Genomic DNA, 23884 nt, shown 5'->3' on the forward strand with positions numbered 1-23884 from the left:
GTTACGTATGCTATACTTAGGGTTTCTTTTTGTCGTACCTATATATTCTCATCACAGCGTCCCCATTTGTAATTTCTAGGGTTTTGCAATACCATCATCAACACCGAACGGATCCAACACGATGGGGCGAAGTAAGTCGATCTTCTCTTCTCACTCGCAATCTCAATTCGACTTCGTTTCATTCGATTCGTAGTTAGGAGAATTCGGAAATGTTTTGAGATTTTAATTTTGTCGACCTACGGTATAGTGTATGAATCGCCATTGATAGAACTCAAATTTGTAAAATCTTTTTTTCTGAGTCTGTTCATTCGAAATCTGTAGGCTTTGGATTAGTTTGATGTTTTGATTTTGTCAATTTACGATTTTATTTGTGTGAACGCCATTGATTGAACAATCCGATGTTAAAATGTATAGGACCTGCGAGATGTTACCGTCAGATTAAGGGAAAGCCATACCCGAAATCGAGATACTGTCGTGGAGTTCCAGATCCAAAAATCAGGATTTATGATGTTGGTATGAAGAGGAAAGGAGTTGATGAGTTCCCATTTTGTGTTCATTTGGTTTCATGGGAGAAAGAGAATGTGTCAAGTGAAGCTCTTGAGGCTGCTCGTATTGCTTGTAACAAGTACATGGTTAAGTCTGCTGGTAAAGATGCGTTCCATCTCAGGATCAGGGTTCACCCTTTCCATGTTTTGCGAATCAACAAGATGCTTTCGTGTGCTGGAGCTGATAGGCTTCAGACAGGAATGAGAGGTGCTTTTGGTAAAGCTCTTGGTACTTGCGCTAGAGTTGCGATTGGACAGGTTCTTTTGTCTGTGAGGTGTAAGGATAACCATGGAGTTCATGCTCAGGAAGCACTTCGTAGAGCTAAGTTTAAGTTCCCTGGTCGTCAAAAGATCATTGTTAGCAGGAAATGGTATGTGTTGTTCAAACTCCTTTCCCAGTTTCTTTCTCTGTTTTGATGTTTGAGCATATAGCTAATCTGATATTTGATGTATCTCAGGGGATTCACCAAATTCAACCGTGCTGAGTACACTAAGCTGAGAGCTATGAAGAGGATTGTTCCTGATGGTGTCAATGCTAAGGTTAGTACAACTTTCAAACAATTTGAGCTTTTTGTAATGCTTATAAGGGGATGTTGATTTGATTCTAAATTGTATTGTTTTTTTTGTTGTTGCAGTTTCTATCAAACCATGGGCCATTGGCTAACCGTCAACCTGGAAGTGCATTCATATCAGCTACAAGCGAATAAGAAAAAAGATGATGATGATTTGTGGTTGTACAAGAACCGTTAATTTAGTTTCTGCGGCATTCTATTTCTCTTTTGTTGCAACAGTTGTAAGACATGGATCCTCTTATGATTCCATTTTTCTTGAACAATTGTTTCAGCCTGTGTTTCGTTTCTTTCTTTTCTTTTTCTTATATACTCCCAATTCGTTTTGTCTATCTCTATTTATTCAAAATCGATTTCTCAGTATATTTATAACAAATTGAGGCTTCCGCAACATAAAAATGTAATATGGAAACCCATTATAATGTAATATGGGCCCGAAAAAATAATATGTTCACACTGGAAGCGATAAGGTCAAAGTCACAGATTAAGGCCTGGATCGAGCACCAAAAATATCCAATTGGGCCTTTATTTAGCTAAGCAGTTAATAGGGTTTTGCAAAACCATCATCAACACCGAACGGATCCAACACGATGGGGCGAAGTAAGTCGATCTTCTCTTCTCACTCACAATCTCAATTCGAATTCGTTTCCTTCGATTCGTAGTTAGGAGAATTCGGAAATGAAAACAAAGTAAAGAGAAAGAGTTCTGTTATTTAGATGCTGAACTTTTTGTATTGCAATTAAAAATGTCATATACCCAATTTCTTAAAAAGTATGTTGAGGAATCTGCTTGAGCTTTCTGAGATACTTCGGATTACAAAGAAAAAATAAAAAATAAAAAAAAAGGCATGCTGATAAACTAAGGGAACGTGGAAACCCATTAAAATGTAATATGGGCTACGATGGGCCTGACCTGAGAGAGGTGAATTTAGTTTTGACTTTTCAGCTGCTTTTCACATACTCGATTGATTCGAGGAGCGAATCCAAAATTTGCAAGTTTTGTTGACCATGAGTACAGGTGTGTTTTCTTCTCTTCTCGTCTTCTCACATGCTTCTTCTTTCTTGTTTCTGATTTCTCTGGAATTGAAGATGTGATGATTATATTAGGTTTGCCTTTTGACTTGGAAAAAAAATTCTGGGTTTTCTTAGGTATCTGTCATTACTAGATTTATAAGATATATTATCTCTTTGAGCATTTTATGTAATCGGTTGTTCTATTAGTTAATAAAACCCTAAACCCTAAATCAAAGGTGTAGAGTTTCCCCCAAAACTATCATATCTTCTACTGCCTTTTGGGTTTTGATCAGTATAAATCCCACATAGACTGTTCAATTGAAGTTTCATTTTTCACAAAATGAAAAATCCACCCTTATTGCTTTATAAGAGAGGATTAAGCAGATTATAATGATCAATGTTACTACTTCCTAAAGCTCGATGTGAATCGTTACCTCTTGCGTCTGTTGATTTGTTTGGTATAATATAGGTGGAGCATTTGGAGGAAACAGAGGATTAAGACCAATACCACCAGAAAAGGGCATTTTCCCTTTGGATCACTTGCACGAATGTGATGTGGTATGATTTCTTCTTCTTCATCTTTGCCTTTTGGTGTATATGTTTTTGGTTATGTTTTAGTCTATTCACTTTTAGCATTTTTTCTTGGTTTTGTTTTCAGGAGAAGAAAGAATATCTTGGCTGTCTTAAAACTTCAGCTCACAAATCTGAGCAATGTAGACATCTCTCTAAGAAGTATCTCGAGTGTCGAATGGCTAAGTAAGTCACCATCATAGTTCTCTCTCTCTAGTGAGTTTCATGTTTTTACTTTGAATCACATCAGAAAAAGGAGGAAACTTTTGATGGTATTGAGATCATGATAAACTGATTTTGACTATTGCAGGAACTTGATGGCAAAGCAGGATATGGCTGAACTTGGATTCAGTGGTGTTAAAGAACTGGATTCCACTGAAGATAAGAATAAAGAGAGTATCCAACATTGAAGGTGGTGTGCCTCGTTTTGTAGAATTTTGGATTGAGATAGTATTTTTAAGATTTGAGGTCTTAAAACCCCAACCACTCTCAAAGTATATGCTTTACCAGCTTTACAATACGTACTTCATATGTTTTCCTGTGTGTGAATTAAAGTATCATTATACAAAGCATTAAACAGAAGCAAAATAGGATTTATAATTAGTCTCTTTCTTTAGACCAAGTTTTTTTGGGTTTGTTTGTCTTTGATTTTGATTAACTTAAAGAACAACTAGTTATATATGGTTGATGCTATTCTATAAATATATATGCGTCATGTGTTTGAAATTTAGTCTTGATTTCAATTCAAAGTCCGGCGTCGTATTCATGTTGAATGCTTCAATGGCTTATCGAATAAAATGACCACCATATGAAAGCCAAAGTCAAATAGATCTTTTCCTCCTTTGATTAAGATCTTTAAACTAAGATATATATAAACCCTTTAATTTAAGATCTTTAAACTGTATGCAAGTTTTCAAAATCGTCGCCTTCTATTAAGTTTGACTGTTTAGATTGTTTTCAAGAAGATATATTATCTCACTAAGAAGATAAAAACCAATAACTTAAATACACTATTCTTTTCCTTTTTGTATAATTTTTTTTTTTAAACGTTCAGTTACATATAAACCTTTTAAGAATGAAAATTATTATTTCAAACTTTATTCTTTTCTAGAATAATTTCAGTCTAGTTTCATTGCTATTACTTGTCTTTCTTATACATATACGTCATTTTGTTACTACTAAAAATCATCTTGACAAACTTCATCTTCTTGTGTCACCAATTCTATTTTTGAAGAAGAAGAAACAAAGCAAATGTAGAATACTTGAAGGTGGCGGATATAATGCGATCGTTTTATGTTGTCAATTTTCAATATAGCTACAAAATTAAACAAAGACAATAAAATGATTAGTGACGTGTTTCAATAATGTTTTTTGAGTTCAACTATGTAATCAAGCAGAGATTAATCTCTCTGTCTCATATCATTATTGCCACGATCGCCATTGTCCTAAATTCCAAATACCCCCACTTGATTTTTTTTTTGGTTACAACGCAACCGTAGCCAAATGAAAAGGACTTACATATATTATATAGTTGTTAATGCCAAGTACATATATGTACATACGAACATTACAGTTTCTATATATAAAAACGTAATAGGTATGATTTGAGATGGTAGCTCATTTGATTGAAAGTTTGAAACTAAAGATTTTTTCCGGACATCTTAGGTTTTCCCAAGTTTAAATCTGAAGATAGTTCTTGCTCCACAACATTTGTGGTCTTTAGTGTGCAAACTTACCAATCTGTACACACAAAAGAACAAAATTATAACCTTGGTACTTATGCATGTGTAGAACAATATTGTTTTTATATATCAACACAATATTGTTTAAAAATATGTTGAAGTAATAATAGAGTTGTGGTTTCGAATAACAAATTGTGATTATGTTATGAAATAAACTGAAAACAATAATGTAGTCCAGATATTATTTCGAATTTGTCCAGTACCCGACAAACACGACAAATTAATAAATGATTTAAACTCATTAGATCTGTTCAATGGGATAACTATTGAATTATCGATGTCAGGAACTGGTGGAACATAGCGTCAGTGGAAAATCGCGTAAGTGGACTGTGGACCGACAACTTCATATTTTCATAATTTAAAAGAGGATACATTTATTTAACAAACCAGAAAAAAAAAAAAAAAGAGGATGCAGTAGTTTTAATTTTTTCATTTATTACCCAACGTAAGAAAATACATATTGAGATATATTAATATTTTAAGAAAAAAAGGAGAAAAACATATATAGTTGCTAAATCATAATGCTTTCATATATAAAATATACATGCAACTAGACAAGTATGCAACCATAATATGTAGACGATCGTGATACGAGGGATACTGGCGTATGATGAACCATGAGCATTAAAACCACGAGGCACACACTCTCTCTTTGATCCTTTGGTGTAGATTATCAGATAGTCTTACTGTAATTTGGTTGTTAACATTACAATTAGATACTAAAAAACTCTAAAGAACAAAAATTAGAAAATAGGATATCTATATATAGTATTACAACTTTTCTCTATTCTCAAACTTGTCTAGAACCTCCATTAACGTAGGCATGGCTATATTGTCCTCCACTAAGGAAGAGACCAATGCATGATGGACCAAGCTTTTAGATTAATAAATCAACTATAGCAACAATTTTCTAGCTTGATTTTGTTGATTTTTTTGTTCTATATATGGTTAACTCTTTTGCCCTTTATCCAATAGTAAAGCAAAATTCATTTCCGATAAATATGCTTCTCTGGGTACTATTCAGACGCAAAAGCCCAAAACACGTGAGACGTGACCTACTGACGTACGCCAAATATTAGATGTGGCGTTAAATATACATTTATCAACAAATCTAAAGTACGTAAATCTGTAGATGTGGAACTTTTGGAAATGTATAGAACTATTATTTATAGAATTTCATAAATTTTTGAGATATTTAATTACACAAATTTTAATATTTTAAACGTAATAAAGTATACACGAGAATACTTCAGCGTAGTCTAGCTCTTACCTAAGTCCTAATACTAATAACGAGTGTGTAAAATGACCGGCGATGCAATATGTATCATGGGACAATAGGGATGGGTAGGATTGAACAAACTATATACATCTTGTTCGTTTATCGTTATATTCCATTTGATACGATTATATTATATAATATATATGATATTGATATTATAAATTTTGAGTATTCGAGATTTCAGAGATGGATATCGTCATATTGACAAAATAATGATGAGTACAGATTCGTAGGTATGGCACCGTATGGCCGTATAGATACGGATATTTTGAGAGAGAAAGAAAAAAAAATCCACTATGTAACATGAAATATGTATAATAAATGTTTGATGCTAACCCTTTTTCTTTATCAAAGTATTTATACAAACATCTTAACTTAAAACATATTTATAAATAACTCTCATTTTAAGTTTTTGTATAAATGAAAAAAAAAAATAATGCATAGTTTATTAGTTGAATGGTTTTTGAGTATTTATATTAGAGATTCACATATAACCGTTTGTAACTTGTAAGAAAGGTAGATGCGTTATAAACACGTAATTTGCAAAGTATGAACATAGGTGCGCAATTAGATTTTTTTTTTAATTATATCTTAACAAGAATAGAAGTTTAAATTTGCTGACAAAGAAAAGTTTAAATCTGATTTTACTTTAGAAATATTTTTGTAGAAATTTCGATGAAGACTTCTTGCAAGATGTGAAACACAATGGTCCGGGTTGGGACCAGTGAAACCCACTTGTATTAACTTTATTTATATTTAGATATGTTCATTGAACTGTAGTGGTAGGATTGAAATGTCTTTTAATAACGTAACAAACAATTTAAAGATTAAGAAAAAAACAACAAAATAGTATCATTATCATTAGTCCCACTCACTAGAAATTAATCAAACCAATATAAATCATATAGTATCTAAACAAATAAAAAGAGGACACTTGTCAATTCACATGGAAAAAATAACAAAAACAACCAACAATGATAAAGAATTTTCTATTAAAGATCTTTTTTTTTTAACTTCATCATCATCATAATTTGGTCTTTTACTTTTCCTTTTTTTACCCATCCTCTTTTTCTTGTTTTACCCTAGTTTAGCCTTGTCTACATGAACAGTTCAGACTGTAGCAACGTGTAATAATTAGCTGCTTCATCCTCAAGCTCCCAAAGCCCAACACCAAACCCATCTAATAAACTAAACCCATTAACGTAATCTTGATTAGTAGTCTCACTGCTCTTAATCATCTCATCATAATTACTCTCTCCACCAGTTTCAGTGTTAGGGATCCCGAGTTCGTCGTCTGAAGCTTCAAGAAGATGCTTCATCACCTTCTCTTTGTCTTCTTCGTACTCATCTTCTTTCGAAGTGCAAGAAGACGAAGATGAGGAGGAGCAGGAAGAAGAGAGAGAAGGGTGGTTCTCTTCGAAAACGGCAGCGTTTTGCTCTTCCGTTGAGATTTCTTGCTGAAGTGTTGTGATTAGGGAAGTTATGTCATTGTCGGCTTCATCGTCTAGGAGACATTGAACTTGGTTGTGCGAGGAAGAAGATGAACAAGGCTTTGGTCTTTTCGTTTCTTCTTGGGTTATGATGTTTTCTTGTTCTTGCTCATCTCTTTGGCGCTTCAATGGTGATGATGATACAGTTGTTGATTCAGCCATGTTTGGACAAGAAGAGAGAGAGATAGACAATGGTGTTGAGAGGTTTTGTTTAACTTTTTAAATCGTAAGAGAGAGAGAGAGAGAGAATCGTTGAGGTGATGAGAGAGGGGAGGAGACTAAAATGTTTATATAGAGGAAGGTTGTGGTCAAAATGTGTTTTTTTATATTTAAATAAAAATAATAACGTGATTAAGTGTCAAAATGAAATAATTAATACTAGAAGCAATTTGTTGGTTCGTGCATCTCAGGAGAGAGACATGTGAATGCTTTTTCCTTTTTCGCATAACCCGGAGTTATATATAATAATAATACATGGTCTATACAATTATTTTAAATACATACATGGTCTACATGGTCTATACAATTATTTTGAGTCATCTCGGCGACAAAGATGAATACTATAATACGAAGATTCAAAATATAATTATTTAGTTCTAATATTAAAGTAGTTTTTAGATCTTAGGCATGTTGTACTTATGATAATCTTATAGCTTTGACCGGTAACATTCTACTTGATGACACCATCTCATCTTCGCTTATGTAGTAATATAATAATTTTTAGTGAGACGGTAAAAAAAAAATGTATTATCTTGTTTTCATCGTATGTACCATTATTGTAGTTACTATTGTCTTCCATCAATATTTTTCTTACTACAAAAAAAGAAAAGAAAATATCGTTTTTCTGTCACTAATATTATATAACTCACAAAATCTCTACAAGAAAACTAAGTTTATTTTCTGTAGATATTGTTCAGAACAAAATAAAAATAAATTATGAAGTAGAAATTTCCGACAAACATAATAAAAGTTCATAAATAAAAAGTACTTGGTGAGAAAATTTGTTCAGTGGGACTTGTAAAATGTAAATGCAGTGGCCTAACATTTTTGTCATGTAACATTATACTGATGTTTAGAGGGAAAATGATAAAGGAAGATCCTCTTTGATTGATTGCAATTGTTTTTTATATTTTGTAAGAGAGACAAAAGAGAAAACAAAAAAAGTAATAAGTAGTTGTTGTCATTGAGATTTGGTAAATATATATGATGTGCTTTTGTATCTAACCGTTGGATTCGCATTCGAGAAGGAGCTTGTAAATTACGAGGGATGTATCGAACGGTCGTGGTTTCACGTCTGGTGGATTGCACATGGAAAGTGACAGCCCCTCTCATTGATTCTTATCGTTTAAAGTGGACGAGGACGACGACGATGTGAATTAACCACCGCGTAAACCATTGTCGTGTCTTAAACGTTGGGATGGTTGTATCAGTTTCTAACCATGATTTTTTGTATGTATTTATTATTTACTAAACGTGTTTAAAATGGTTAGTTGTAATATGATATTTAGGATTATAACTATTCTAGATTTCGACATGTCAAAAGTCATATAATGCTATTAATAATTGTTAAGAAAAAGTTCCACTTCTGCAAAATTGTTGTTTTTTTATAGCTATTAAAGATGTCTAAAGTTCAATATTTTGTAGATGTGGAACATGTTTTGTAGTTTAAAGAACCCACTAAACGAAACTTCTAAGTAACCATCCATAAAAGCTATTGAACTAAACTTTTTTGGTTATTTCTTTGAAATGTATAGAAGCATTAAAAATGATAAAAGTAAGTAAGCTTCGAAATTTCTTTGTAAAAGCTAGTGTAGTGAACTAGTCATAATAATTGATTTTAACTTTTATCAGTCATTAATCTTGATTAATGAAATGCAGTTTAAATGATATCTAGATTTGCTTCAAAACGACAATCACATATTGACCTAATAATATTTAGTAGAGTAATATTTTGTTCTTGTAAATACAAATTAAATTAGAATACTGATAATTATTTGTATGTTTGCAAAAAGATAAAAATATACTGCTATTCACTAGTCACGTCTATGTAAAAGACAAAGAACCAGTGTGTGTACTTGGTGAACAGTTGTAATATAATTAAGTTAAACTACATTTTTCCCCCAAAGTAACTTACCAATTTGGTCACCAACATGTAAAACCCCAAACCATACGATATCTATCCACTTAGTACCAAAACTGTTAATAACTTTAGTTACCTCTATAATCAATTAACAAGAGAAAAAATTACGTCTATAAAGAAGGTACAAATGTCAAAAATAATAAAGAAGGTACGCATCTTTCTATCAACAAGTCTATGAAACTTGTGTTTTCTCAACGTCGGTAAGCTTTTTTCTTTTCTTTTTTCCAATTTTTGGGTAAGAAATAGTACAAATCGAAAGTTATTATACTAGTTTAAATATATATACTAAAAGTAGGAAGCAAACAAAATATGCATAATAATATCAATTTTCTTGGTACAAATGATCAATTCAATATTTAACGTCAATTCCGAATTAGAAATTTTATCAAAAAAAAGATGGAACATGTTCTTAAAAAAAAATTGAAAAGTACAGAGACTTATATAAAAAAACATCCACGAGCTTATAAAATATACTATTAAAATTTCGGCTTAATTAAACCGACTTGAACCATAATTATTCTAAAAAACAGATGAGAAAAAAAAAACTAAAAAGCAAAATACAGTTATAAAGAGACTGGAATATATAAAAATAAAAATAGCAAAATAACAAAAATAAAAAAAAAAGGAAAGAAAAAGAGAGGTGACTGGTGAGATGATGAATACAACTACATGGTTCGAGGTAGGGTTACGCAAGTGGGTTTTTGTTTATACACTTCTCCTTCTTCTTCGTGTCTTTACTTTTTTTCTTTTCTTTGTCCTTTCACTTTACTTTATTTATCCTTCCTTACCCACTTTTTTCTACACTTCATCTCGGTTAAGAGACAAATCCATAACTAGTGCGGTTGAATTTGTAGTTGTTGAAATGAAACAACCACGACATAGAATATGACATCAAGAACAGAGGATAGTTTTGGGAAATTTTGGTGACTTTATAATCCGTATTGTACCTGACTAGATTAGTCACTAATTTTCTTGGCTATTCGTTTGTAACGTATGGAAATGTAAAAGTGATTTCCAACGAGTGAAACTACTAGACAATTTCTTGATATTAATACCAAGACAACTAAGGGTTTTATCATCAAGCGAGATGACAACTAGCAATTAGTATCTTAGAAAGAGTAGGTACAAATTTTGTTTTTGAGAAATGTAATGGTGGTCCAAAGAGGATGAATTGGTTATATGTTTGGGGAAGAAGAAGGAAGAAGTGGGGACTTCTTCTCTCGTAGCCTTTCTGGAATAGCACACACACATATACACTGACTGTTACTTGCCATCCCTCTCGATATGTCAACTTGTCCATTGTTATTAAAAACTCTCTCTACTCCCTTTTTTCTATGTTTTCTATTGCATTTTTTTCATTTTATTTTCCCATACTTCGGATTTTAAAATATTTAGATTAGGATCCGTGTAAAAATTGATAGCAAATAACTACGTACAAATTCAAATCCTCTTAAAAAAAATTAGAAATTAGTATACGGATATATGAATTCGTATCCAAAGCTGTAAATAATAAACTAATTTTGAATTACAAAAGATTCCAGAAAGAAAGAAAAAAAAAACTAAGTCACAAAAATATATTCAAATTCGATTCTTGAATTTTTGAACATATTTATCAGAGATAGTTTCAACAATACCACCTTTTTATATCTAAGAAATAGGTTATATAGTTTATTTATCATTTACTATATTAATATATGACTCCTATATACACATATATCTAAATTATATAAGACAATGTAATAATGATGATTTAAATCAAAATAGCTGAATTAATCTTAGACATGGATCAAGATCCAAAACGTCTGAAAATATCATATTCATAGAACCGACCCAGATCAGATCTCGCATCTCATCTTTGCTGCAGTCCCCATATATTTAAGGTTTTTTGTTCTTCTTCTACGAAAGATATGCATCGATCTTGAAGGGTTCTCTAGTCATTTCAAAACACGTAGACACAACAATGCATGTACACGTACATGTGTGTTTACCGTATACGTGTTGTGTGTACGCATCTCTCACTTATCGGTTTCGAGAGGCGAATATTAAATGTTTTTTTTTGGTGTTTCCATAATAATAATAATAATAATAATAATAAGAAAGGAGGGGAGTTGGTTTGTTCATCCATCGGCATAAAAATGAATGGACATGTGCCCTTCTTCATAATTCTATCCGTTATCTTATTATATCAAAACGAATATATAAAAAAGAAAACACATATTTAATGAATAGCAGAAAATAATCATGTGACATTATTATTATGACACATGATTATTATGTTAACCCATTTTTTTTGTCGAATTATGTTAACTCATTTATGCCGACGAACTCACAAACTGAATTATATTATTTTTGTACTACTATAATACTATGAAACATACGATTAACTTAATTATTATTATTTCAGATTTCAGAGTACGATATATTTAAAAGTCAAGATGTTGATCTTGCAATAAGATATTTCGATAAATAATCTCAATACGAAAATAACTGTCAAACTCGATTATTTGTTCAGCTGATTTTTATCATAATCGATTTTTTTTTTTTGTGTCATCTTATCATAATCGAATTAATGTACTGACTTTACATAATATGAAATGAAATATCGTGTATATCGAGAAAAGAAAATGAAACAGTAAAATAAGTGCATTTTGCTGTAAAAAGCCTGATCTGTCATGATGATGACTCGGTTTCTTCAATACACTTATTTTATTTTATTTTTGAGGGTCCTTTATTTTGTAGTTTATTTTGCGAACAAAAGAAGTAACGTATCGATACAAGCAATAAATATAATTAAAGTTACTAATAAAAGAAAATTAAAGTGGTGTTAAAAGATGTCTCCCGTGAGAATTAATTAAAGTTAAAAACCAAAGAGTGAGGTTTCATGCATGCTCGCTCATGATTCGTCAGACCTAATTAGGATCTCATTCACGTGTTAAGTTATATAATGTTTTCGCATTATCGCAAACCTAACGCTTTAACAAGCAATTTTAATTTTATCTACATAATGGTCAATAGTATGTTGTTAATTCTTTATATATTTCTGCTGGTTAAATTAGAGAATGGATCTGGATCGGTTTAACTAGGTTGACGACAAGATAAAAATATATTTGAAAACTTATCTCTAGGTTTTAATGTTTGTGCACTTACTATTATTCTATATGTTAATTGAGTTTTCCCATATTAATGATAGATTATGAGATAGACCCATATCAGGTTAAACTAAGGAAAATAATTCCAATGTAAAGATACATGGCTTTAGAGTTTAGTATTTCATTATTTCTAGTACCAAGCAAATTGAGATATCAAAAACATAAAGAACATATAAATTTCTAATGAATCTATACATATCCATGAATGTAATTTTGGACATGCACCCTATTAAACAATTATATATATTTTCTCCTTATCTTTCGTATTATGTTCGTAATTCTTAAAGGGTCTCTCCCTGATTAAAATGGTCTAGGAGATAGTGCTGCACAGTTATGATATATTAATACCATATTTAGCGGAAAGCTTTAAATAAACAATATGAGTTCGTCATTATGCATCCACCGCCGATTGTCGAATGCTTGCTCATCAAACAAATAAACATCCTCCTCTTTTGGCTAGTGTATTATTACGGATATACGTACGTACATACAGTACATATACGTATGTGTGTGTATACTGTATTCATACTACAAGTTATTATTACATGAAAGGATCTGAACAGTTAGAAGACAACAAATCTTATGATGACATCAAGGTCACCAAATTAAGTGCAACAACAAATTAACACCAAGTAGTTTATATATATATATATATATATATATATATATATATATATATATATATTTTTGAACATATATATATATAATTCTCATCAATCAGCTAGGCTTAATTTAATTAGATCATATTTAGATTTAATTCAGTGAACTATGCATGGGTTTTCCGGGTTTGGCGCATATATAGTTTGAATAACGGAATAAATCAAAAGACTAAAAAAACAATGATTATTTAAAATCTTTTTTAAGTAGAGACTTGAAAACTTGTGTTAACATATTTATTCATTTAATGAAAAAAAAAGAAAGACAATTGTACACAAAACAATGAGTTCGCCTCAATTGCTTATTCTCTACGTTTTAAGATTTATCAATACATCTGAATTCACCTGAAATCACAGCAAATTAGCTTAGGGGTAGAGTATTAGGTTACCGATTCTGAACCTCAGTGGCTGTCGGTGTTGTGCCACAATCACGGTTACGTTTTCTACATGTCAAGGAGTTTTGGTTTTTTTTTTTGTCTCTTTACGTATATGTACGCCATATACATGATTTATACGTCCTTTAGCATATGTATATTTGTATTTAATTCTGATTTCTGTACCGGAAAAAATAAAGAGAAGACATTTGGTACAATTATATATTAGATTTAGATCGATCGGTACGTGAGGGAGGGAAAGAAAAAGTAACACATCCACCACGTGCAAGAGGTTTAGTTTGCAGTATCCACCTACCTAACTCTAACCTCTTCCATCTCATTTTTGTATCTTACAAGATTTTTGAAGCTAATGATTTTTTATTCTCTGACGACAGACAAAGGTAACTATATAATTCACGCTTCATACTCAATACATAGTGACGATGAAAGGTTCCCAAACAAAAGACAGCTTACATATTCACCCTAAGCATTTCTAGTCAACTTTACCAAAGCCCACACCAATTAAAGATAAGATATACGTAGCAAGGTGATAAGGTTATCTATAATCAGCACAACAACAAAAAAAAATCCATCATAAAGATGAGTTTACCAATCATATATAACTAATAATACATTTAACCATTCAACTTCTAACTTTTCCTTGTATATATTTCTTCGTGTTTGTTTTAATTTAACCGTTTTCTCCATAGTCGCTAAATTGTTTTTTATATCTTATTTAATTAGATCATCGATAGACCCATATGTCTTATGAGAGGTAACTCATATTTTTTCAAAAATCTTATATTCAACATTAATTACAAAAAGTATCATTTTGAAATTAAGATGCCTTTAGACATACCAGCCTGAAAATTCAAGCTTATTATTCGACTTTTAACAACAAAAATATCAACCTTGTAAGATTGGCACATCATGTTTCTCGGTCTAAATTTGATTTATTTTTTCAGACCATTAACTGCAATAGAAAATATCTAGAACGAAAGGCTTTAATGCTTACGCTGATCTATTCAGAATAACAGAAAAATCAAACAACTTGAGATTTAGAAACAAAGGTGTTTTGTTGTTGCTGTCTCAACCACTTAAGCAAAACTCCACACTATTTTCATTTGGTTTTGGATTTTTGTGCTGTCCAGAGTAACAAAGACTTCCCAACGTATGATAAGGATTCAAATACATTTAGTTTGAATAGTTTCTAGAGAAGGTTTTCAAATAAGTCAGGAATAGAACGTCACAATGCATTAAATTATAAACGTCAACATATATGGACTAAAGCTAAACACCTAAACAGTCATACGTGACTCTTATTTTTTCCTTTGCCACAACGGCAAACTGAATAAGTAAACATTAATTTAAAGAAACGGTTATATATATTTATATATTATGAAACCATCCATCACATAAAATCATTTGCTACGAAACCATAACTTATAACATTATGGTTTGTAATAGTGTTGTCTCCTTATCACAATCCAAATTCAAACCCCCACATGATATAAGCATATCGCAAATAAAACATTGATTAATAATAGCTATATATTAACGTACTGAATATCATATAATGTGCAAAGAAACGTATGACTTAGGCTGGCACTTAGCCATGTGGAAAAGGAGAACGTTCAATTATAATTATTGGAACGATGCTATTGTATGTAAACCACTAATTTAAATACGTAGAAAGATAACAAAAAGGGGATGTCCACGTCTATCCGAGTCATTCATCTATTTTTATTAGTTACATAAACTCAACATATAACGTGATATTTTTTCGCTTTCTTTAGTTTAAAATTTAGTCTAATATTTAAAACTTAGTGATTAGCTCATCAGATCTATAATTGGATGGGGAAAATTAGATTAATATCTTGATAGGAGCTAGGTATCCGTTTTAATACAATCTTCACACTCTACTTATAAAAAACTAGTATTAGCATGTTGGGTTTAATCTAGGAAGTTATCGGGAAAGTAAACTAATCAGCTTCGGTGCGTCAAATCGATTCATCGATGATGATGTACTATACAATTTGTATTATTATTAATAGACCATGCCCGACAAAAAACGACGATGTTCGAGTTAGTGGACCGGTCTTGTATTAGTGATTTTTCTATTACAGTTTAGTTACTATAATCGGTAAACATGTTTTGCTGGATATATATACTATATAGTATATGAACATTAATAATCTGGGGAAGATACCTATCAATATGAGATGTATCGGTTCAATAAAAATGTGTTCCGAATCCTAGAAAAGATTATTGTGATTTCTTTCATATTTATTATTCAAAACCTGTAACATATTAACTAGAGTTATCTTTTAAAAAATGACATACTAAATACTATTGTTGTGTTCTCTAATAAAAGTACTGATTCAAGAAATTAATAGTTCTGTATGAACCACTTACTACGTTGATGTTATTTTTTTTGCTTTTTACTGTAAGGGTGTGAAGTTATTAGTAACATCTTGAATATAATGATTTAAGAATTTATTAGTTTTAGAAAGTAAAAACTATTGTCAAACTATAATCTTGCATAATATTGGGTTAGTCACTCTATTGGGCTTCATGAGGCTATTAGCAGAGTAAATATGATAAACCCCGAAAACAAATAGGCCCTATCATAACAGGCAAATAGTTTTTGTAACCCAAACATCGACATTGATCAAAAGAAACAGTCATAAGTCCGAAATCCTTGTTTTCACTTTCTTTTTCTTATTTTTGGGGCCAACCCTTGTTTTTTACTTCTTATGCAAAAATCCTAGGAAAACTTTAGAGCATCTTAGAGAAATTCATAACAGAGAAAGAAAAAGTTCCAACACCGAAGATAAATCAGAAGGAAATTGAAACAACAACATTGCTCATGCGCCGCGCAAGCAAGCTCGGCAGGAAGATTATGACTTCAAGGCTTCATGTGTGCGAAACCTTGAGGCAGAGTAAAAAGTGGATAGTCTCCTTCGTCTCCTACTGTGAGACCTTGGAATGCCATTGCCAAAGCATATCCAAGTGCCTTCGCTACTGGAACTGCAACCGCGTTACCAACTTGAATGTACCTGAAAACAAACCAAATATTTATTTATATGTAGTCTGAATTTTATAAATCTTGAAAACTCTCTTCTCTGAGCATAAATCAAATCAAAACTGAAGGATTCACGATTACTCACTTTTGTTTTGTTGGACCAAAGAGTTTGTAGTCATCAGGAAAGCCCTGGAGTCTTGCATTTTCACGAATGGATAGTACACGATCTTGCTGCGGATGAATGATTACCTGCCAAATCATCAACAACATTCAAAACTCTTTTTAAGTTGATCCAAATAACTCTATGCAAATCTAGAACACTAGAATAACTCTCCCTCTGTTACATTATCTAAACTAACTTACAACTAGGCAAAAATTCAGAAATTCACCTGGTTATGCGGTTCCGCTCGAGTGACAACAGTAGGGACTGTCTCATCCCACCAGAGGCGTCCAAAGGGCCTGAGGAAAAACAAATGGTTTTGGTCATTTCAATAACATTAGGCCAATTCATAATTTACAGAATATAAAAAAGGGAAATGAGAATCACTTGGTTGATGTCCCATCAACAAAATTCACAGCATAATAGGGCACCTGTATGAAGAACACCGTTAGTAGATTGAGGAGAAAAGCAAAATTAGCAGTCAATGAAGATAAAAAAAGATTAATATCAGGATCCAATTATAGAGATGATTATTATTACCAATGATTTTCCAGATTCAAGGTAGACGCTTCGACTCTCATCCATGTGAACTACATTACCGGGTCCAACAACTACACCAGGAAAGTCTCTGAAATTTGCTCCCTAATACCAAAAGTTGTATTCAAAATTATCAGAATAATTCTAGAAACTAAATCAAACAAGAACCACAAAATCATATTATCAATGAATGTGGGAAGATTGTACCTTCCTCTTGGGGACACTACAAACTCGTTGATAATCATCTTTATTCAGATTCAGGGGATGGTGATCATACAAGACTGGCTTTTTGGACTTTGAATTTTTTGATGAACCTAACTTTTCTGTTGAAAAAGTCCATAAACAATTTGTTAAAAGATCCCTCAAGTTGCCATAATGGTTGTCAAATCTATGTTTTTACATCGTTTCCCAAAATAAAAAAAAAGTTAGAAACTTACCATCTTTCCTTAATCTGATGAATTGTTGAAATGGTGTTTCAGGATTTTTGTCATATGGAATCTCGTCTCTCACTTCGCTGTTTGCAATCTAAACTCAAGGTATTATTTAGTAAGACGAGAATATGCACGACAAGCTAGCTAAGTTTTAGTCAAGATAAGCCACCAAAGACTTACAGCTGGAAGATCAGAAATCACGTCTTTAAGTAAAAGCTTGTCTTCCAACTTCACAGTGTGTCCTACATTATAGGCTACTGTGTTTCCCTGGCATTAAATATAAGCAAATATGAGATTTTGCTAGACATATGGAATAGATATATACAGTCTTAAGTCTATTACCTCAAACTCCACAGGAACATTTCCTCTCACGACTACATCATGAGTTGGAAGTGGGAACTGAGGAAGCGTCTGAAACAGAAAGATACAAATTAAGAACATCTTCTATTCATTAATACAAAAAACCAAGAACTAACACTAAAATTTTTACCTCGCTAGAGAGTGCGCCACATAAGAAGAACCGCATGCGGAACTGAGCAAGACCATATGCACCTGCAGCCATCATTCCCATCCGACTTTGGTAATTCATTTGGATTAGCCGTCCAACAGCGTATCGTGCAAGATAGCCCTTAGCAAACTTAAGCATGTCTACCACATTCTCCATTAAGACGTATTTTGGCTTCAAAAACTCCACAATGTTCATATAAACAAGAAGCTGCTTATTTTTCTCATCATCTAGAGGCTCTTCTGAGTTCCTGAAGCGATTATGACCACTGATTCCTTGGCAGGGCGGTCCACCGCAAATAACATCAACACCTCCCTAAATTAGTGTTTCGGTAAAAGTGTCAGTGACAACCACATTGTAAGACTCTTATATTTCACCACTGTCACCTAGTCACTTATTCCAGGATAGTGCTTTAATCCTCAACTATTCAATTACCAACTCAGCAACTAGCAACTAAATTACGCAAAACAACATAATATTGACCCTTGTTAGTTCTTGAACTACCAAACACAAACTAATATAAGTAAATTATCTATATACATAAGACACATAAAGCTTAGCACATACAAAAACAACTTTGCACTGGCTTCAGAAATTTAGGAAAGCAAAAGAAGTAGAATTTAAAATTTTCCTACTTGTAATGGAAGGATACCAGCTTTATATCCACGTTTGACAAACTCTTTGATTTTCTCCCGGCAATTACTGTTTACAGATAAGTTTACAAACTTTACTATTGACATTTATTATTTTAAGGAAAGACTCTTTATCTTATGCTTACCTGAGTCCTTCAATAGGCTCCCAAGTATCATCCGAAGGCTTGTAACCCTGCCACCGTACCTATAATATCAAAACATCAAAAGATTGTGACTATAACAAGACAAAACCATAAAATATATAGTGAAATTTGTACAAACAGGCAACAATACCTTCAAATAAAGTCCACGTTCCTTTATCTTCTTAGGATCCCCGAAGGAAATACCAACAATCTTTTCCACTGTAAAAACCTCCCCATTATCTTCGTTGTCACTCTCCTTGCCCTCATCTTCATTGTCACTCTCCTTGCTCTCATCTTCATTGTCCTCAACATTACTCATCCCATAAAGGTTGTTATATTCTTCTGAATTTGGACATGTTCTCAAAGAGAAATGAATGCATAGCTTCAACCACTCCTTAAGCAGCAACAGGAAATCTTCTGCGGACATGTTTCTTACCTAAGAAGAAGTGACTATTTGAGGATTTCTGTAGTCAATCTAAATCAAATTGGGAAAAAGGAAAACACAAAGAAATACTGAGAATCTTACTTGTGTTTCTGGGTGGTTATGCTCCAAACTTTTACATGCATGCGGATTCATGTCAACAGCCCATTTCTTGAGAAATAATTTTTTAAAGGAAAATATAAGCATTAAAAAGAGTAAACAAATCGGAGAAGCTATTAAAACATTATAATTAGCAAGTAAAAAAGCCTCACAGTGACAAGGTTCAAACCAGCAAGCTGTGCACCCATGCACAACCCAGTGGACATTGCTCCGCAACCACAGTAAAGGTCAAGCATTGTTGCCTCTCTTTTAGATCCAGTAGCTTGAGAAGCTTCTTCATCCCCGGATATAACAGCAGCTCTTTCATTTACTTCAGTATCGCTGGATATTGTTGAACTTTCACTTATAGCCATCTTGTTATCTGCACAGTTGAAAGATATATATATAGATGCTTAGTTATCTTCAAAAACTGCAGCATGTTATCTAATCTAGTTAGCGGTGGAAAGAAATGCTAACTTGAAAGATATATTGTTAAATGCATTAACCTTGTTGTAAAGCTTCAAATGTAGAGTAAGGCAACAGATAGTTCATATCACAAAAGTAGTCACAGCTTTTTGTCGCATCGATAGTCTCAGTATTTTCCTGTGTGAAACAAAAGTAAGTTAGTATCAATGGAAGACTGCACTAAGATGTAGTATTACCAAAAACAGACATTACAAATAAAGCTGTATAAATGAAACAAGAACGTACATTTAAGGGAATCATCAAAATTTTGAGCCTCTTAAGTAGAGTGCCTAATTCATTTGTATTTCGATCCTTCGAGAAAAACACACGTTTTTCATTAATTAGAGCACTGTGCATACCAATTACCTGAAAGTTGAGAAAACGCCAAAACTTAAGACAATTCAACATAGAGAGAAGAAAAGGTAAAGAAGAATAAACTTTTGATTCTTACAGTATCAGAAGCTCTATAGAACCATTGAGCCGTAAAGTATAATTTTCCATCAGCCCCTTCGAACATTTCAACAATTTTACAAATGAAAGGTGCTTTCCCTTCACCAGCCTGAGCAACAACAAAAAAAAACTTAATTGTGAGAAAATCAAGTTATATCAATTATCTGAAGAAATAGGAATCATGACAAACAGAGACAATACAACTGAAATAACTTGATTTTCTTATAATTAATCCCTGCACATCCATTTTTCTTTTAAAAAATTAACAATGCTGGCACATTAAAAAGTGATAAATCATCAAACTGAAATACCAAGAAACAAAATGTCTTTTACATTCCAAGTTCCACAGATAAATTATCTATCAGAAATATTGAATACAGTAGACGTAACAGAGTCATACCTCCACATAAGCATCATCATTAAGCTCATATGTCTGACACTCATCAACAATCGCACGTCTAAAATGGCAACGTGCCCGTATGATCTCCTCTTCTTCATCATCATCGTCAGTCCTACAAAATGAAATCACTTAATCAGTCGTTTAAGAAACAGAAATCGCATTAAGGCGCTAAAGGCAAAGGACTCAACAACTTACTTCTTCTTTCTCTTTGCCGGAGGTTTAGGTTTCTTCACCTGAGAATACAAAAAACAAGAACAAAAGCAAAATTCCTTCAGAAATCAACAGATCTGCAACAAATCTCTCTCAATTTCAAACAAATCTAACCATTTCATACATATCCCATTTTCAAACACCCCAAGATTTCAGTTTCGGATAAGTGAAATACCTCGATTGGTTTGTATCTATCAGGCCAGGTAGTCTTCGCCTCCAATTCTGGTATAGGCTCGTCCAAGAACCTCGCAATCGTACTATCCTCTTCCTCTACAACTGGAACCGGCTCTTCTTTCACCGTCTTAGCTCGCTTTGGAGAACTCTTCCTTGGTTTCGGAGCGAAATTGGTATCGCCGTCCTTCGCCGAAGCTCTCTTACGCTTCGGCGCCATGATTAGAGTCGGAGAAGACGAAGCGAGCTTAACCAGAGTAAAGAAAGAGATGAGTGAAACCCTAGAAAAATCGTGTGACGAGTGAGTGGACTAAATAATATCTGAGTAGTTTGAGTGGCGAAATAAGCGCGTCACTCAAGCGCCAAACCAAAGTTTTGGCGTTTCGAATTTTTTTGGGAATTTTGTTTTTATATTATTATTTTTTAATGAATTTGAAAATTTTGGGCCTAATAAAATGTTAAAGGCCCATATCTTGATTACAGAGTCAGAAATGTTGAGCCGTAGAGAATATTTATTTTCCTTATCGATCTATGATTTATAATAATGAATATGGTTTAAGTTGAATTCGTTTAGTGATCTGATCAGTTTCGTATCTATATATTTCCAGAAATAAACATTTTATTAATATTTACAGTCTCTACATGGATCGGATGAAAATGATGATATTACCACACAAATCTAAAGTTTATTAGAAAAATGATTATGTCTTTCCATAATGATTTTTAGTTTTGAATTTAGTGAGCAAAGAAATTTTGTATATATGTTTCCATATATAAATATATCAACACAATCGTATCTGATCTTTCCATGATTCTTTTATTCAATTAATTAATCCTACCAAAATTAAAGACTATAGTGGATTAGTGATTCCGCGAACGGCGTAGGGTTGGATTTAGTGTGTAGTTAAGATTTGAGGAGGTCGTTTTGGAGTTAATCAACACGTTCCAATAAACTTGGAAACAACTAAGCAAAAAACAGAAACGTGGAACGTTGAATGGTAACACATGAAGGAAAAGAGAAAATGCCTACTGAGAGTAATGGAGTAGTGACATTTTTTTGCAGATAACTTCTTGACCTTCCCACTTCACTCATGCTTGTCATACGTTACTACTAGACCAAAAAATTACTCATATTGAATCATGTATATCCACCACTTTAAGTTCATATTTAGCCAATGGTTCTCTTGGTCTCTCATATTATGGACTTATGTATAATTGTGTATGTATCAATGTATGTATATGACTTACTGAAAAGGTTGGATTGAGTAAATTGAAAGCATAATAACGATGAGGGAAGCATATGAATAATATAGATGTCGATATAAGAATTGTGCATTCCTCTTTTTGTCGTGATGGCTGAAATTAGCCAACTTTTTATTTGGGCCTTATTTCTTGTCTTTGGGTCCACTATGTCTTTTTTGCTTTATTTATATGTTTGTGTTATGCAACATAAATATATTTAAAATTATACACGTATATTTAATTTTCTTTTAAAATATGTAATAGAAGGATTGGATTTAAAAATGTAGCAATTATTTGTTTGTCAAATAAAGTAAAGAAGAAACCCTTTATAACTTGGTCATTAATCTATATATTTGATGAGATGTTTTTTCGAATTATATAATTAAGTTGAATTATAAAAAAAAACATCACGATGATATGAACATCACACACGCACACGTAATTGACGTATATATAAATGTTACGTAAGTGTCATGTATACAGTATTAACACTGTGCAGTTAAGTTCGATACGAGTGGCTGACATGGGCGGAGGGACATATTGTGACTACTTGAAAACTACGTTGTTGGATTTTCCTAAATTTGATGTTGAAGTTTTGGGCCATTTTATACAATTTCATATGGATAGACACTAATCGAAACATATGCTTTGATATTGTCTTGAAAAAGATACTCCTAATATAGGTGCTCATTTACCCCCCAAAAACAAAAATGACTCTACAAGTTTTCCAAATTTCTTGCAACTTGTGCGAGACTAGCCTTTTCACATTAATCACATATCATATCATACGCTATACTATGTTTTTTTTTTTTCACTTCTTGATGATAAGTGTGCATATATGGCATACGTCTAGTCAGAATCTTGTGAAGAATATATATATGCATCATATAACAGTAAACAACAATATATCATATATATGTATAAATCTTATAGCGTCGTCTCAGTTTCCGCAAGACGATTTTGTAACATACTAACATCATATATATTATATATACACTCATGGATTGAGGTCGAGAGCGACACGAAGCGATGTGTGCATGTCATGGGTTAAACAGAGACGGATAAGTACTCTGAAAAAGTAATGAATAGGAAGTCTAATCGAAAGTGAAAATGAACGTAAAATGTCAAGATATAACCACGTGGTTGATAACCATGTTTTGAGAAAACATCATCAATGAATTGATCGAATATGATATATGGATGAATACGGCACAAGGGATGTTTGGGAGAAGCTAAGAAAAATAAGAAGAAAGATATTGATTATGAAAAGGAATGGAATAGGAAAGGAGGGAGAGACAAGATAGAACAGCTCTTATGTGGGGTTTATCAAACAGTAGTTTAGTTTGGTTTCTTCCTTAACCTAAATACCCCACGCACCATCTTTATACGTCTGTCTGTACATGCATGCATACACACACGCACATATGTATTCATGTGTACATAAACCCATATATAACCTATATAAC

At 32.5% G+C, this 23884-nt stretch overlaps 4 protein-coding genes across 6 annotated transcripts; 2 read left to right on the forward strand and 2 right to left on the reverse strand.

The window, feature by feature from the left end:
* Positions 1 to 39: 39 nt before the first annotated feature.
* Positions 40 to 1446, forward strand: LOC17895003 (60S ribosomal protein L10-3). Its single transcript, XM_006300487.2, has 4 exons — positions 40 to 131; positions 415 to 916; positions 1004 to 1085; positions 1181 to 1446. The coding sequence occupies exons 1-4, from the start codon at positions 122 to 124 to the stop codon at positions 1250 to 1252; spliced, it is 666 nt and encodes a 221-aa protein (XP_006300549.1). The 5' UTR covers positions 40 to 121; the 3' UTR covers positions 1253 to 1446.
* Positions 1447 to 1975: 529 nt separating this feature from the next.
* Positions 1976 to 3309, forward strand: LOC17895059 (cytochrome c oxidase assembly protein COX19). Of its 3 annotated transcripts, none has more exons than XM_006302934.2 (4): positions 1976 to 2131; positions 2597 to 2685; positions 2786 to 2883; positions 3008 to 3309. In XM_006302934.2, exons 1-4 carry the CDS (start codon positions 2122 to 2124, stop codon positions 3105 to 3107), a joined length of 297 nt encoding a protein of 98 aa, XP_006302996.1. In that variant the 5' UTR covers positions 1976 to 2121; the 3' UTR covers positions 3108 to 3309. The 3 variants fall into 3 exon arrangements, with proteins under 3 accessions (XP_006302996.1, XP_006302997.2, XP_023643442.1); XM_006302935.2 differs by lacking the exon at positions 1976 to 2131 and adding an exon at positions 2142 to 2220; XM_023787674.1 differs by lacking the exon at positions 1976 to 2131 and adding an exon at positions 2174 to 2262.
* A 3236-nt stretch (positions 3310 to 6545) lies between these two features.
* On the reverse strand, positions 6546 to 7456 carry LOC17894512. The gene has a single exon (XM_006302815.2). The coding sequence runs from the start codon at positions 7368 to 7370 to the stop codon at positions 6816 to 6818; it is 555 nt and encodes a 184-aa protein (XP_006302877.1). The 5' UTR covers positions 7371 to 7456; the 3' UTR covers positions 6546 to 6815.
* Positions 7457 to 16168: 8712 nt separating this feature from the next.
* Positions 16169 to 21466, reverse strand: LOC17896356 (DNA (cytosine-5)-methyltransferase CMT3). Its single transcript, XM_006300330.2, has 21 exons — positions 21181 to 21466; positions 20991 to 21028; positions 20796 to 20907; positions 20397 to 20504; positions 20192 to 20311; positions 19987 to 20083; positions 19654 to 19862; positions 19487 to 19552; positions 19112 to 19396; positions 18964 to 19022; positions 18821 to 18887; positions 18171 to 18500; positions 18023 to 18091; positions 17861 to 17947; positions 17687 to 17774; positions 17457 to 17572; positions 17253 to 17354; positions 17100 to 17143; positions 16942 to 17011; positions 16698 to 16801; positions 16169 to 16586 (listed from the first exon to the last, which is right to left on the reverse strand). Exons 1-21 carry the CDS (start codon positions 21394 to 21396, stop codon positions 16436 to 16438), a joined length of 2538 nt encoding a protein of 845 aa, XP_006300392.2. The 5' UTR covers positions 21397 to 21466; the 3' UTR covers positions 16169 to 16435.
* Positions 21467 to 23884: the final 2418 nt, after the last annotated feature.

The sequence above is a fragment of the Capsella rubella genome, unplaced genomic scaffold (assembly GCF_000375325.1).
Source record: "Capsella rubella cultivar Monte Gargano unplaced genomic scaffold, Caprub1_0 scaffold_2, whole genome shotgun sequence".
Taxonomy (NCBI): domain Eukaryota; kingdom Viridiplantae; phylum Streptophyta; class Magnoliopsida; order Brassicales; family Brassicaceae; genus Capsella; species Capsella rubella.